Below are 15,972 nucleotides of genomic sequence, written 5' to 3' on the forward strand. Positions count from 1 at the left end.
ACTTGGCGTTTAATATTTAATTTGTATTTTACATTTATTTAGCAAGCAGAAACATTCTGCAATTCCTCGGTTAGCTCGTCGTATAATGACGTGCACTTCAGAGCCCTCTAATCTATCGGTCGCGTCCTCCCCTTCTTCCTCCACCGGCTTGGGAGTGGCGCATTTAGTGACGTAAGCGGCGAAACCAACGGTTCGTATTCCGAACCGTTATAGGATTCGGTCCCTGGATGTTGTATCAGTCTGATTGCACATTAAAGCCACGTTTTTGTTCCTATTTCTTTTCTAATGCGTCTTTCCTTTCGCACATTCATTTTCCCTCCTCGCAGTAGCCGTCGACTTACCTGTCTTCCCGCCGCACAGTTAGTGGCCAATACCCCTTTGTAGGCAGGCGTCGCACTAGATCACCAACATTATCACCATATCATGATCGGTCTAGTAGATAACAAACGTGAACATTCGAGAACATTCAAAGCCACACGCTCGAGCATTCAAAGCCACAGCGATTCACGCTCGGCCGTCAAAGCCTTTCAGAAAGGAGCAGTTGCAAGACAAGCACTACAAATAATCAATAGATCCGCACCGCTGCAGCATCACACCATCTGCTGGTTCCCGGCACACCTCGGAGAGATCGAGGACGCCCCTCGCAATCTCAATGAGATGGCTCACAGGAGCGCGCGAGACCTAACCTTCCGCGACGCCACCTATTCTGGTCGTGACCATCCCAGCGAGAATCGGGACCCTCCCTCCACATATAACGAGATCATAAAGCACTTTTATCTAGACCGCAGAATATACAGCACGCCTCACAATAAGCTCACCAGGCCTCAAACCCTGACGTTCAGAATGCTTCAAACAAACACGTACCCCACGCAAACAGACTACATCACTACATGCCTGACCTATGCAAAACATCATATTGCGAGAATTGCCATAGCACACTAGACGTACATCACTTGCTCTGGCCGTGTGGTCGGACCCACGCAAACAAGGATCAAGACTCCGCCCGGCTACAAGACGCATTACGCAGCACGGACCTGGCGGAGCAGCTCTGGGCCGTCCAGCGAGCCCACGATGCGGCCAGGGAGTTGCAACTCCCGGTCCCAACGTGGAAGTAGCCCGTTCTATGGGACCTTGCGCACCGTAGCTCGCAGGACCTTTCTATAAAGTTACTCCATCCATCCATGCAAAGCCACACTCTCCTTCACATATGCCACGAGCAGTCGGTATCGCATTTAGGCGCGCCTCGACGACCGCATGCTTGCTCATCTTCAGCTGTCGGTTTCAAGGTTGAAACAATTCACGCTTTAATTGTTCGCACGTCCGTCGTGCTCGGCAGGCTTTCTTGGGCCACTGCCAGCACAAATAAATATGAAAGAGCTGTCTGTCGAAGCAGCGGCGTCTCCACTGGCTCTAACATGCATGTATACAGCGTCATCAGTTGCTCGTGCCAGCTGCGAGGGCGCCGGGGGAGGAGCTGTCACCAGTCTTCTCTCTTGGCTTCTCCACCTCCACCTCCACCTTAGCGTCGATCGCCGCCTTGCACCTCTCGGTGTAACTGGCCATTGCGGCCACGAAGCCACACTGCGAATACAAACCATCGGGGCGTCTTGGGCGGGGTCGTTTCAAAGCGCTCTGCAGGTAACTGGGCTTTGTGCGTGAACGAATTCCCTTTCTCCGTAAAAGATAAAGAAAAAAAAAAGAAGCAACCCCGTGTGGGCTCTATCGAGTACGTGGCCGCAAAGGGCTGCGTGAAACGTCATACGAGCGCTTACGAGGGTGAATGGGCCCCGTAGGGCACAGAAACGGGCGTAATGAAATGCGTAAGCTACATTTATCGACGCCCTACAAAACTTGCATGCTATACTTAGACCCGCCGCGGTTGCTCAGTGGCTATGGTGTTGGGCTGCTGAGCACGAGGTCGCGGGATCGAATCCCGGCCACGGCGGCCGCATTTCGATGGGGGGCGAAATGCGAAAACACCCGTGTGCTTAGATTCAGGTGCACGTTAAAGAACCCCAGGTGGTCAAAATTTCCGGAGTCCTCCACTACGGCGTGCCTCATAATCAGAAAGTGGTTTTGGCACGTAAAACCCCAAATATTATTATGCTATACTTATGATTCAGCTAGTGGGTGTGCAATCGTGCTCTCTTCCTTGTTCCTAGTGGGCCCGCCGTGGCCAAAGGTGGTGGGCGCGGATTGGCCATCCCTGTGACCGATACGCGAGGCTCTCCTCGCACGAGTCCATTTCTAGACCATACGTGTCGAATACGCAGGCGCCACAGCAGAGCAACAGTCAAATTTGCACAAGAAGTTCTCTCATAAACTCCGGATGATCATGTTCCATGATTTACCCCTATACTGCAATAAAGTGCGCTCCCTCAAGCACAAGCATTGCAGTCTGTAATCACGTTAACATGCATAGTAGTGCACATTTCAAGATTAAATGCTACATGCATACCGTTACGTTTGAACAGAGATGACATTTCGGTGTTTGTGACGCCTTGATTGCTTGTTTGTTATGCAGAGACGCGAAACGAGTGAAACCAACGTTACATTAGCTATGTAGCCTGAGTCACTTAAGAGCCACTTGCTTTTATAACCAATGCGCATGCATGGAGATGTGAACATTATTGGTATTGGAAAGCGGAATGTTGGAAATTATCTCCTCACTGATGTGCTTCATATATTGTTGCACACGAGCTGGACATCTTCTAAATGATATTGTTTTCTTTCAATTCATTCTACAACAAATCTGCGAGAAGTTGTTTATTATTTTTACTGAACAGTTTTTTTAGTGCATTTCGTTTCATTAGTTGAATAAGCGTTTGATCTTTTCGCGCAATCTTAATGTCCGCCTCTGCGATGTATTCTAGCTCAAGAACTGGAATTTTATTACTTGCAGCAGGCGATCACTAGAAATTCCAGAAAGCATACAAATGATCACCCCCTTACTCGGAAACGCGCAAAGGCTTCCGCGATTGAGTGAATTGCATTTATAGCATTCGCAGGGCGGCCATTTTTTTTTACAGGTCCGTGTATCTGCGTGCGCTCGAATTACCGCTGCAGGCGAGCACAAGTCAGCGCGGTGAATTTCTATCATCGTCTGTGCTTCGAAAAGCGGACGAATCGGTGGAGTCGATGGAGAGCGATTGTTCTTTTTATCAGCATGAAAAAGAAAGCGAAACAAGAGAACAGCTGAAACAGAGTACTCACCTCTATCGCAAACATGAACCCAACAGGAAACAGCCATACATCTTCAAACAGAAGCTGTTGACATGCAAGAAATACTCAATCAACCTACGAAAAGCAATGCGACAGGTATGTCATCTACACGCACAGCCGCAGCACCAATATTTAAAATAAAACCAGAATTAAATTGTTACACCCAAGTTTAAAGCAAGTGCTGACGACATGTATGGCTGGGGCAATTGGTTGGCCATCGTTGTGTAAAGGCACCACCGCAATGACAGACCCTTGCACGAACACCGTAAGAACTGGCGTTTATTTACTTTTTTTTTTCTTTTCTCGCGCACGTGTTCACAAATGTTTTTCAGGTAACATGCATCGGCACTTCTCTGGCGACCCTCTCCGACGATAGCTTAAGTGGCGATGTCGCGTTGCACATGGTCGAGGTGGACAATCCTATTCCGGTCGAGGCGTCCGCATATTGATGGAACCGAAATGCAAAATGACAAAAAAAAACGCGCCCTTGCGCCTAGATTTAGGAGCACCATATAAGGAAGCGCCGCTGGTGTGGACAACATTAATTATTCCGGGAGTTGCTCGCTGCACAGTGTGCCTCGTATTCAGATTGTGGTTCCGGCACAAAAAAAACGGTAGATTATTTTATTTTTATCTTGTCTGGCCGTAATTTACTTGAATGGTAGTTCAATGGTAATCACCAGGACCGATGCGGGCATTCATTTTATTACGGCAATTATTTCGCACCGCCTCACTATCAATTAATTATCACTTTAATTTCACTATCAATTAATTATCGCTATCCCTTTAATTATTTCACTATCAATTTATTCATACTTGGTGGTCAACGTGACTGTTCATATCACGACGGGACTTTGAAATGGTGCTCGACACCGTGTAGTTAATGGAGGGTTGTCCACACTTGATTATGGTCGCGCTAAGGTGTGTAAGCGCGGTATAGCGATGCTTAGACTGATGCCCCTGTGCTCAAAACAGGGCGGTACATCGGAGTTTAATAAGGCTTAGCGCCATCTATGCGCAGAAAGCGACACTTCCTAGCAAAAAGAAAAAGAAAGTGAGGCTATATTTTACATAAAAGAAGTGACGTCATTGTCGTTAGTACTTGCGAGAAAATTGTCTTTGTGTTTATACCAATAGGCAAGCTTCTTCTTTTTGTGTGTGAAGTGTCCCGCTACATGACGTGACTCCACTAGGTGTTGGTAATTTCACTCATATGACATTGTAAATAACAGAAGCGGGGAAAAACTTGCAGGTAGATGCAAGCCGTATACGAGAGTCGATACCCCTCTGTGTTATCCTGTCTCCCTGTCCTTTCAATGCCATGTGCAATCCCGGGTTCGAGTCTCGGAACATGACGAATTTTACAACTGCGAGGCTTTTCTTTCAAGGAACCGGTTACGGTTTCTTTTCCAGCAATTGCTACGAACGGGTGGCTGTCTCATCTTCCCTCGATTAATCCAGACATTGTGCGTCAAGTTGTGTGACCTTAGCTTGTCCTATTCCGCTTCACATTGCAAGCGCGAGACTTGCCTAACTTTTCTAACGCACGACCGCGCTCCTCCTGAACTGCAAATCCATCATTCGCACTTTTATCGTTTCCTTTTTTTTTTTCAACTTCGCTTTGTGTCCTGACAGTGCGACTGTGCCGTATTCCCCAGATGCTACACCATCGCGAGACGGGTCTTGAGCGCTCACCTCTTTACGCGAATGGTCGCCGGCCATTTCGGAAAGGTTCCACGCCTGAAACAGGATTTCGCGGTGGTTAGACAGCAGAACAGCTCAGCGATGCGTAGCGTAGCCTTGAGTGTCTCACCGATAGCTCGGCCTTCACTTCGCGGAGGAAAATGTAGATGACCGTGCCCACGAGGCGCACCGAAACGCCCGTCAGGCCTATCGTCATCCATCGCACGTTGTCCTGCGCGCAGATATGAGCAGAAGTCGCTTCGCACTGTTCCCCGGCTCATTTTGAACAACTATTGTCTTGCGACAAGAATTTTCAAATAACAGATGACGCTTCCGGAATTATGTCAGCTCACGCTTCTCTATATTTAGTTTAACAGAAAAGAAAATGAAAATATACGGGTACACGGCTCTTTAGCGTCGGATATTCCGAAATCCAAATACACTACTCGGGAAAGGCTAAGACAGAAACAGGGTGCAAACAAGAAAAGATCGGCATACACTAGGAGAGAGAGAGAGAGAGAAAACGTTATTTGGTACATTAAGGGTTTAGCGTTCGGTCTTCGTCTTCATCGCTGCTTAAACTGCTGTAAACGTTAGATTGCTAACTAAATTACCACGCACATCGTTACGCGCGCACAGGTAAACACGAATATATATCTCACTCTTTGACCGCAGACACTCGCGATCATAACGCTGGCGTGATGAGGAGCGGCAACAGCGGTGAGCGAACTCCCCTTCGTGGTGCCTCTCACTTCAATGCAAACGAGGCGCGCGAAAACACAGCGCGCACAGAGCCATCAGTTATCTTCGGTCGGCTAGCATTCAAACCCACGACAGATTGCCTCTAAGATAGGACGTGCGCGGCTGCTGCTAAGCCACCGCAGCTGGAGTAGGAACGGATATGCGCACTAACCGGCCACCTTTCACCCCCACACCCGCGCTATCGCGCGCACGTCTCCCCGCTTCTCGCCTTGCGATCGTCAGAAGACAGCGCGCACCGTCCATGAATTCGTCCCTTGGGAGCGCAAGAAAACATCTCTGCATCAGGCCACCATCCTTTTCGTCTCGACCTCACAAGCTTTCGCTCGCGCCTACAGAAAACGGCGCGCGACCGTGATGCTATCGCGCTTGCTCTTTACGCCCAGACCACACGTACGCTCGCGAACGCGCGCAAGCTCGCGTCCGCGCGCCTAGTGCCTTGAGCGCCTCGCGAGTAATGGCGGTTTGCATCCACAAAGACGCGCGACAGCGCGCGCTCACTGGGCTCACTCACAGACGCCTTGGTAGGCACCGCTTCGTACTTTGTTATCGATAGTGTTTCAAAATGCTTCGATATCTATTAACCTAATTGTTATATTTTTATAGCTGCTAGATCAGCGCATAAAGGAAAGAAGAACCACTTTCTTGCATGATATAAATCTGCTTCACGGAGAGTTGAACGTTCCGCGCCGTAGGTGCGTAGCCAGGCGCGCAGACGCGAGGCAACCCAAGCGCGCGATAACAGGGAGGAGCTGTTCCCCGCGCTCACGCCGCGTTTCGACGCGTACGAGCCATGTCACACCATCTGCGCATGCGTGGGCGCGTGAACGCGAGCTTGCGCGCGTCCGCAAGCGTACGTGTGGTCCGGGCTTTATAAGGAACATCACGGCGACGGCGACGGCGACGGCGGAAATTAGCCTCGAGTGTCGACATAATTGCTATCGCAATAAAAAAAGAATAGTGCAGGGCAGACACGTAATCCTACTCTCAGATGTCCATGATATTATTGTCTAGTAAAAAAAAAAGTTGGAAAGTGGTTTAGCCTATACTTTATAACGATCAAAGAGTGCCTACCTGAGAGAGAGTTGGTGGCGAGAATGGCGCATGCGCACTGTGCGCGGCAATCTATCCGTCGCCGCTCGGGTAAGGGGATTAGCATAAGCGCCGGACTGCTCTATTTTTTTTTCTATCTGCGCTGTCTTCGGGATCGGTATGCATTTTAAGACTGCGCTTTTTATCAGGGGATATCTCTCAAGGTTGCCTAAAGCGTCACGGGTACGCTGGTCATATTGAGGTCATACCACGATATGATTTACTTTGTTTCTATCTGCATGTTGTGAATGAATTGATTCTGGGGTTTTACTTGCGAAAACTACGATCTTATCATGAGGCACGCCGTAGTACAGGACTCCGGATCTTTAACGCGCCCCCAATGCATGGGGCACGGGCGTCTTTGGCATTTCGCACCCATCTAAACGAAACCACCGCCACAGGGATTTGATCCTGCGACCTCGAGCTTATCAGCGCGACACCATATCAGCTAAGCCATCGGGGCGGGTCGGCATGTTGTTATTGTTGGTGGTGTCATAGTCGTCCTTGTTTGGTATGACCGCGTTCTTTTTTTTTTGTTGTTGTTCTTGTTGTTGTACCAGTTCATCGTGAATTCATGCTTCTCCATAGCGGTATACGCACCCTGGCTGCGGCGACCATCCAAGTGATGATGAACCCGATGTTAGCCGCCATCAGAAAAGAGCCGATGCCCCAGGAGATCCAGACATGCGGGCGTGCTGCGCGCCAATTATTTGTATTAGTAGTAGTTATTGGTATTCGTAGTAGTAGTAGGCAGTATAGTAGTAATAGTAATAGTAGCAGCAGTAGTAGTAGTACTATTAGTAGTAGTAGCAGTCATAGTAGAAGGGGTGGTGGCGCTACATGTGCTTACTATTTGCGTCGGTCAGAATCGCTGTCCTGTACATGAAGGTCATCTGTATCCCCAGGGCCAGAACCATCACCACCTATAAGGAGCATGGGGAGCAAAATACTGCGTGACCTGCCATGGCATATCAACGAGCTGCGATGCACAAATAAAGAAAACTAAAAAGAAAAAGACCTTGACGTACAAGTTAAGCACAAGATAACTGACAGGCTACAGTGATGCTTTGGCTGCCTTAACTCAAATGTAAGGTGAGCATCACTTATGTCAAAGCCCTGGCACTCTCCATTTCCTTGTCCGACGAAGAGCATCGTCGTTGCAACGTATAGAGCGGAGCTCAGCAAAGCAATTCTTGTGTGAGAAGCGCTGTCGCCCCAGTCACTGACGCATCCGGTAGAAAATACCGCCCCTGCTCAGTTAGGGGTCAAATCATATCAAATGACATCGTTTTCATTCGTGAGATTCAGAAAGTCCAAAACACAGGTAAATTAGTAAAGATTGCCAAAATCGGAGACTGGACCATGGTACCGTAAACAGCAATTATGACAACTAAACAGGCAAATTAGAAAGTAATTCAATGAACAAACGCAAACGACAAAGGCAACTGAATACAAGATGATTAAGCAATATTATTATATACAATACGAACGTATCAGATCAAGTACACGTAAGCCAATTGAAATTCAGGAAGAAAGGCAGTAAAAACAAATATAGAACATCGAGTAAATTGGTACTAATCCAAAAGAAAAGGTTTAATGGACACAGCTAACGTATCTAACGAGTATGAATATGTTGATGTATGAGTGAAAACATTCACTCCAATTGCCTTGAAAGCTGGAGACACTTTTCTATAACTACATGGCGATTTACATGGTGTAAACTGTTACTGGCAGCGAATCCAGCGGGGTTAACAATTAACAAATACAAATTTCATAATTAGCGCGCTATAGGGGGAAAAAGGTCATGGGCAGCGCATCTAGTCAGGTTATAATTAGTCTGAAAATTACTATAAATGGGTGCATATAAAAGTGGATAGACACGTTTAGTTTCATTTGCCATAGCGTTTGCCATAGTCGGCCCCCATTGAAATATAAGGTAGCGTGAGCTCCGCGTTTACCCTCTGTTACGCTCAGCCGAGTGTTATACAAGCTCAGCGGGAAAGGTGTAGCGCCCAAAGTTCGTGCCAGCAGAGGAAGGCAGAAACGCTGCCCTGCAGCTCCGCCACGGATCCCCGACTGAGCGGGACTTTGCCGTTGCACTAGTGTGGTTGCTTGAGCTAGTTGGCAATTCATGATCAAAAATAACGTACAGCGCGAAAGACAAGGACTGCGAAGACGACATACACAGCGCTGACTTCCAACAACATTTAATTGCGTTGCCACATCGTGTGTATACATACGAGAAAGGGCATGCGCAGAAAATGAAAGGCAGTCGCACGGGGTGTTCTAACAGCAAGTCACTGAACTAAGAACATGGTCACCAGAAAAAAAAAATAAAAAAAATTACGATTTCTATCTGTTTAGATACGTGACTTCACCAGGGGTCAACGCGATAGAGGGGGCACTAACGCAATTACTACCAAGTTTTCTGATGAAATCAGCTTCCACAATTTCCCGAGTGAGCTGCGAGCTGTGTCTCGCTAAAATTTCAGTATCTTCAAAGAGGGGCACGCAGCCGCAGTCCCGGCGATGCATGCCCTTTCTTGTATATATACACACGATGCGGCAACGCAATTAAATGTTGTTGGAAGTCAGCGCTGTGTATGTCGTCTTCGCAGTCCTTGTCTTTCGCGCTGTACGTTGTTTTTGTCGTTGCGTCCGCTTCGTCGTTTTTGCAGCCAAACGCACTCGGCTTCTCTCGACAACCTCTCGACAACCTCGTTGACATTGCGCGCGCATGCGGTCAACGCGCCGTCGAACAGCGGAGCAGCACAACACCGACAGCGGCGACAACGGCAGTGGCCCGAAGAGGTTCTCTTCGCCTACATACATATACACGCTTTTCTACGCTCTTCCATCGCCTCCCTACCTCTGACACGTGAACAGCTTCCCACGCTTTACACCCATACACATTTTTTATGCGAAGCATACTAGCCGCACAACCACGCTCTTCCTTGCTGCGCCGCGCGCGGCCGCGTAGCTACCATATGACGTCATAACAGCTGCAAAAGCGGAGGCTCAACTCGTGCGCTCGCTTGCGGCCGCGTAGCTACATAGCCAGGTCTCAGCTCGTGCGCTCGCCTGCATGAGTTGTTTCTTCGTCTAGCCGAACCAAGTATAGCCAAGCAACAGTAGTTCACCAGGCTAAACAGTGGTTCAACAACTAAAATAAAGGCTAGTATGCTTCGCATCCTGGGCTTAACCTTAGCTAAGCCACAGCCATTTTTTTTTTCAGCATTGACACTCCTATGCTAACGCAATGAATTACGTCGGCGGAGAAAGGGCTAACACCGGGGGCACAGAGGACTCGACGCGATTCACTCAACACTGCGTGACGCTACGCCATGGCTTAGATTATCTTTTTCGACAAGTGCCCTGCTAATCGTCGAGCGTACGTTATGGTGAATCATCGTGCAGTTCTCACCGTGAAAGCGAGGGTCAGACCCCTGACCCAGTTCCTAGAGTCCAAGAGGGAAGCAGGCATTATCGGAATTGGAGTGGATTTCCTTCTTGTCGTGTGTTGTCTTGTCCTTCTCCGATGGCGGTATCTTCTTCTGCTTCTGCTTCTATGTCTTCGAGAAGCATGGCACGTGCCACCACTGCAGGCGATGGACCAAGGAAGAAGAAGAAGAAACTTTATTAATGAATGGAGGAGGAATAAACTTTTATTGTAGAACCAGCACTTTATGATGGCCGGGCCTAAGCCTCCCACGAAGGGACGTCGAGGGCTTGCCTCGCTGCTGCCTCGCGGGCGTGCTGGGTCGCCCAGGTTTGGTCGTCGAGGGCGGAGCTCCGCAGAGCCCCATGCAACCTCGACGAGAGAGTCTTGGAGGAGGAGTAGTAGTAGATTTTAATGAAGAGAAAGGAGGAGAGGTCGGCCTGGAGAGCGCGCCTCTTGCCTGCTACTCCTCACTAGGGAAAGGGGAAGTGGGAAATACAGGGAAAGGTAGGTGGCGGGTGATTATGATATAGTACAATAAGATACTATATGAACGTTGTCCTATATGCGGGTGCGCACTGTCGACGCAATAAACGTAAGAGCAATCTTGTCCATACAAAAAGTAATCTTGTCACAAAAAGTTATTGCGCAAACACATTTCGCACTAACTGCACGTCTCACAGCTTCTAGAGGTGATCGTCTAAACCGGTCTCACTTAAAAGTTAAAAAGCGATATTATGGCACGTTGGGCACAGTGAACAGTCCTCCACGCGCCCAAAGGTTTTCTTCTGAAAAGGGGCGGGAGTCCAAGCTGTCAACTGTAGATTTGAGTGTTCTTCGTTCGGCCGCATATTGAGGGCACACGCAAAGTACGTGAGCTGTTGTCTCGAGAGTGTGACAGACGCTACATTCAGGGTCACGAGGGAGTCGTGGCGTTAGTCTGTGTGTACTGTGCTGGGCAATACCACAGCATATGCGCAAGCTTAGCCGGGTGAGTGCCACAGCACCGGCAGTTGGGGGTAGCGTAGACGTCTGGAAATATGGAAATGAATGGTGCGGCAGTTTTTTTTTTTCTTTTCTGGTGGCCTCATGTGGCGGCTTGAAGTCCTTGGACTCGGGCGGCATCTTCGGCTTGCCGGAGGGCAAGGAGGTAAAATTAAATTATGGAGGTTAGCATCCCGAGACTGCACACATTTTCAGCATCTCAGGCCGCAGTGGACGGCTCCGGATTTTTATTTCCACCGCGTGGGGTTCTGCGATATGCCTAAATATGTGCCTTTGATATGCCCTAAGTATGCATAAATTTAAATACAGCAGCGTTCTTCCTTTCTTTCTTTTTTTTGCATTTCGCCCTCGCGGTGGCCACGGTGTGGCCACCGTGGCGGGAAAACGAACTCGCAGCTACGTGATTACATCCAACATTTTCCGGTAGAAATTTGCCGGAACAAATTTTACAAAAAAGAAAGAAAACTAGATAGAAAGAAAATGTAATTGTGCGCATCGCCGTTAGTTGTTGTTGTCCTGAGTGGTTGTGGCGCATACCCACAGTGGGGGATTGGCCAGGTTAAATTAGGTGCATAAAAACAAAGGAATTAACAATTTGAACGTTGGAGCTTAGGAGGCAAAAGTTTTGTGAGAGGGAAAAAAGCAATCAGAAGAAAACCGCGAATCAACAAAATAATCATAGACAATTGTCAACGGTTTCCTTCCTGCCTTTTCATTTCTCTCTCTCTCACTCACTCTCTCTCTCTCTCTCGCTCACTCTCTTTTGACCGCTTCACTAACGCATTGTTACACGTAAACTCAAAGATATACGCTCATTCTGCCTTTCTTTTTCTTTTCTTGAACGACCGGTTTGCCTTGCTCGTTTAAACGTTCCACGATCTTGTGCATTTTGCCTTTTCTTCAAAATCCTGGCCAGAAATATTCCGAGAAAGTGAAATTTCTCCGTACAGAACCTTTAATGTAGCACTGGTACACGAATCTTGGATCTTGTCTTGCCTTGGCTAACGACCTAGCCATCACAGCACGAAACCGGCTTTGCTTCAGCGCATGACTTATGGCGACGAGCACAAGTTTCGATTTCAGAGGGACACGAGAGGTAGCCGCAACTTCTCGTGTGACTCCGTAAACGCAGCTGGTGACGTGTTCGCACAAAATTGCGACCTGAACGCGTCGCGCCATTTACGTATGCGCAAAGCCACCCTGTGTCCTCGCCGTCTTCATCGTCGTCCTGATGGCGTTATCCAGCGGAGATGGATTTTTTTTTTTGTGGATTGAATAACTTTAATGAAAGGTCCTGCGAGCTACGGGACGCGAGGTCCCATAGAGCGGGCTACTCCCACGTTGGGACCGGGAGTTGTAACTCCCTGGCCGTATCGTGGGCTCGCTGGACGGCCCAGAGCTGCCCCGCCAGGTCCGTGCGGCGTAATGCTTCTTGTAGCCTGGCGGAGTCTTGATCCTTGTTTGCGTGGGTCCGACCACACGGCCAGAGCAAGTGATGTACGTCCAGTGTGCTATGGCAATTTTCGCAATATGATGTTTTGTATAGGTCAGTCATGCAGTGATGTAGTCTGTTCTGCGTGGGGTGCGGAGATGGATGGATGGATGGAAACAACTTTATTTTCGATTTTCCTCGCAGACGGTACTCGCCTGCTTGGGCGCCATGCGCCGGAGTTCTGAACTCGCCGTGCTGCTACTGGGTGGTGGGTGATCAGATAGGCTGGGTAAAGTAAAAGTCGCCGATCTCTACATTGAGGTACGCTCACTTGGGACTCTACAGGTGGTCTTTCTGTTCGTTTGTTTGTTCCAAGTTTTATTTTAAAGGCAATGTATTTCTAAGAAAGTTTCCCTTTACTTTTCCGCATAGGGTGCGCCTCTTTCGTGGAATGATCCTGAAGATCATGCCGTCCAAACATAAGTGCACCGGGAATGTATGTATCATGTATGTATGTGCACCCAAGAGGCGACTGGGTATGTGCAACTGATGCTACTCGGTATGTGACGACACTGTATGGGCTACTGGGCCATTTGGTATGTACCAATGTACCTGTGGGCCACTGGGTGCTAGAAGTGTGTTTTGTGCGAACGCTAAACCTTGCAGAATTTAAAGATGCTCGGGTTCTTTAACATTGCAAGCAAGTAAGAAAGCCATAAACGACAACTTCCCGGTGGTTCGCGCCAAGTCATCATGGCGCGAACCGTCGTCGTATGGTCAGAGCAGGTTATGGATATCGACCTGCTACGTCAAGTACATGACGTCCCCGTTGGTGAAGTTGAAAGACATAGCTTTTCCCTTTCTTTCGTACCCTCCCTTTGCTTTTTATGGCTGTATTTGTCTAAGTTGCTTCAGCTCGGTGTCGTTTTATAGCTCAGCTGCCAATTCGTAAGCGTTCGATCGCTCGCAATGCTCTGCTGTCATCAAGAATGCAAAAGTCATTACGTTGCCAGGAGCCCGCAGCCACTGGCGGCCAGCGAATCTTCGCGCATCAGCAAATCGTAGTTCTTGAGGCACGTGATCTTCCTCCTGAGCATCCGCGCCGGTGCAATGTGACGCGCAGTAAGGCTTGCGCTTTTCCACGCAGAGTAAACTTGCGGAGACACATGTGGAGCAGTCTCCTAGCAATGAGAACGCTGCATTCATTGCGGAGGCGGCACGCTCCGTCGTAAGGCACTCACTACGGTGATGGGGCCCATCATAATAGTGCATGCGTTGTTATGACACAAAGCATCAGTATTCATTAGCCTGCGGCCACCGAAGCGGTATGTGCCTAAGGCCCCCAACCCCATTCTCCCTTGTCTACGCAACGGGTCGCTCCACTCGTCTTGGCAGTAGCCCTCTGTGCCAGGGGTGTTGGTGAAACAAGCACGACAGAAGTCAAACGAGAAAAAATATAATGCGGCAACATAAAATAAATACACTGTAAGCACTATTAACGTACTTCGTCGTTTTAATTTGTACACAGCCATCATCATCTTCCCTGTCCTTCTACTTCTTCGCACGTGAGCTGGGGCGTTATCTTTTTTGGAATAAACAGCGCTGGACAACTTGATCGGTCTCGGTATTATAATACATATTTTTTTCTTTCGACTGCCTGGACACGATTCGAACCCAGGACGCAGTAAACATGAGCTCAAAGCTCTACCGCGGCGCGACGATACAATAGCTTTTTATTATTGTATATAGAATTATGAGTACCGTCATCCGCAAATGATTAATCACATTACGTTTCGACAGACACGAAAAACAAACGCACGCGTTGGACTGCGTGGCGCTCCGAAACAAAACGGAAAGGTTCGATTTGACGCAGGTTCGGCATCGGCTGCTGTCGCCCAGTCACTATTGTGCTACGGATCCCTTTCAGTCAGCTCCAGGCTGTAATGTGGAAAGACATAACTGTGCTTCTCCTCTCTTCTTCCCGCCTTCCGCAGGCTGCTAGCTTTGCTTAATTTTTTTTCCCCGTGGTGCTAAATGATAGACAAACTGAAGCACTGAAACCGTGGGCTCAGCATCGGGAAAGCGAAGGGGCGCTACCAAAAAATTAGAATAGTGATGGAATAAAGATATCGCTGCAAAAATAAAACGCACTCTGGCTTCTGAGAAAACGTACATTGTATGGAAACGGTGAAATAAAGAGAAAATCACCCTTTCAGATGGGTGTACATTTAGCTTAAGTGTATGGGCCTAAAAACGCGAGTTATAGGCACGAGAAAACATTCTTGAAAGTGCACTTTTTCTTGGTGTGTAGTAGGCGCAGTCTTTTCGTCGAGGCTTTGTCAGGGACACCAAAGAATATTTTCAAAGCTTTCTTTATTAGTATGTTAAGCTTCTCCACTTCAGCCCTTTCGAGTCTAAGGTATACGGCATCACCGTAGGTTACCCTGCTGATGACAAGCGTTTGTACTATCTTCAAGGCGTGCTGTTCCCTTAGCCTATGTCTCTCGGACGACCCGTCTCACCAGGCGAGAAACTTTGAGGACAGTCTCTTGGAGCTTAGGAAGAGTTCACGACTCGGCCCCGTCACATATGACGAGGCCAAGGATTCTTAGTGACTCTACCTTAGGTATAGTAACTCCGCTAATTGAGAGTCACTTGGAATTCGGGGGTGACCTTGAGAGGTCGTCCCTTGCTTTCTCTACGTAATGTTAGTAAGTCTGGTTTTTCGGGTGCGTACGAGAGACCACAGGTCTTGAGGTATGCCTCCGTTTTGTTAACGGCTTCTTGCAAACGTGAACAGATGATTTCAAAAACCGAGAACGCCTAAACACTGCTTATGATTTCTTGATGGATGGATGGATGCAAAATTTTAATGAAGGTCCTGAGCTACGCTACTCAGCGCGCTGCGGGCCGCTCCCACGCGAAAGCATTAATGTTCAGTTGAACGCCACTCAGCTGTCCTTCGAGTTTTAGGCAACGATTAATGTACCGCAGGGGTACGTGCTGCCCACGCCATCAAGCAGCAGCAGCAGAAGCCTGGCGTGCCAAAGCCGCATGCCACTGATGTCCTGCGCGAGGAGCGACCGAGGAACCAGTAGTGGCTACCAAGGGTCGCAGGTGAGCGCAGCAGCTAATCCCAGTTGAAGTCAGTGACAGAGCGAGATAGATAGATAGATAGATAGATAGATAGATAGATAGATAGATAGATAGATAGATAGATAGATAGATAGATAGATAGATAGATAGATAGATAGATAGATAGATAGATAGATAGATAGATAGATAGATAGATAGATAGATAGATAGATAGATAGATAGATAGATAGATAGATAGATAGAT

At 48.3% G+C, this 15,972-nt stretch overlaps 1 protein-coding gene across 1 annotated transcript; it reads right to left on the reverse strand.

The window, feature by feature from the left end:
• Nucleotides 1–1,279: 1,279 nt before the first annotated feature.
• LOC135910626 (uncharacterized) lies at nucleotides 1,280–10,314 on the reverse strand. The gene is made up of 7 exons (XM_065442633.2): nucleotides 10,181–10,314; nucleotides 7,607–7,679; nucleotides 7,357–7,451; nucleotides 5,036–5,137; nucleotides 4,918–4,962; nucleotides 3,214–3,267; nucleotides 1,280–1,581 (listed from the first exon to the last, which is right to left on the reverse strand). The coding sequence occupies exons 1-7, from the start codon at nucleotides 10,238–10,240 to the stop codon at nucleotides 1,435–1,437; spliced, it is 576 nt and encodes a 191-aa protein (XP_065298705.1). The 5' UTR covers nucleotides 10,241–10,314; the 3' UTR covers nucleotides 1,280–1,434.
• Between the last annotated feature and the right edge of the window lie 5,658 nt (nucleotides 10,315–15,972).

This window comes from Dermacentor albipictus, chromosome 2 (assembly GCF_038994185.2).
Source record: "Dermacentor albipictus isolate Rhodes 1998 colony chromosome 2, USDA_Dalb.pri_finalv2, whole genome shotgun sequence".
Classification (NCBI taxonomy): Eukaryota; Metazoa; Arthropoda; class Arachnida; order Ixodida; family Ixodidae; genus Dermacentor; species Dermacentor albipictus.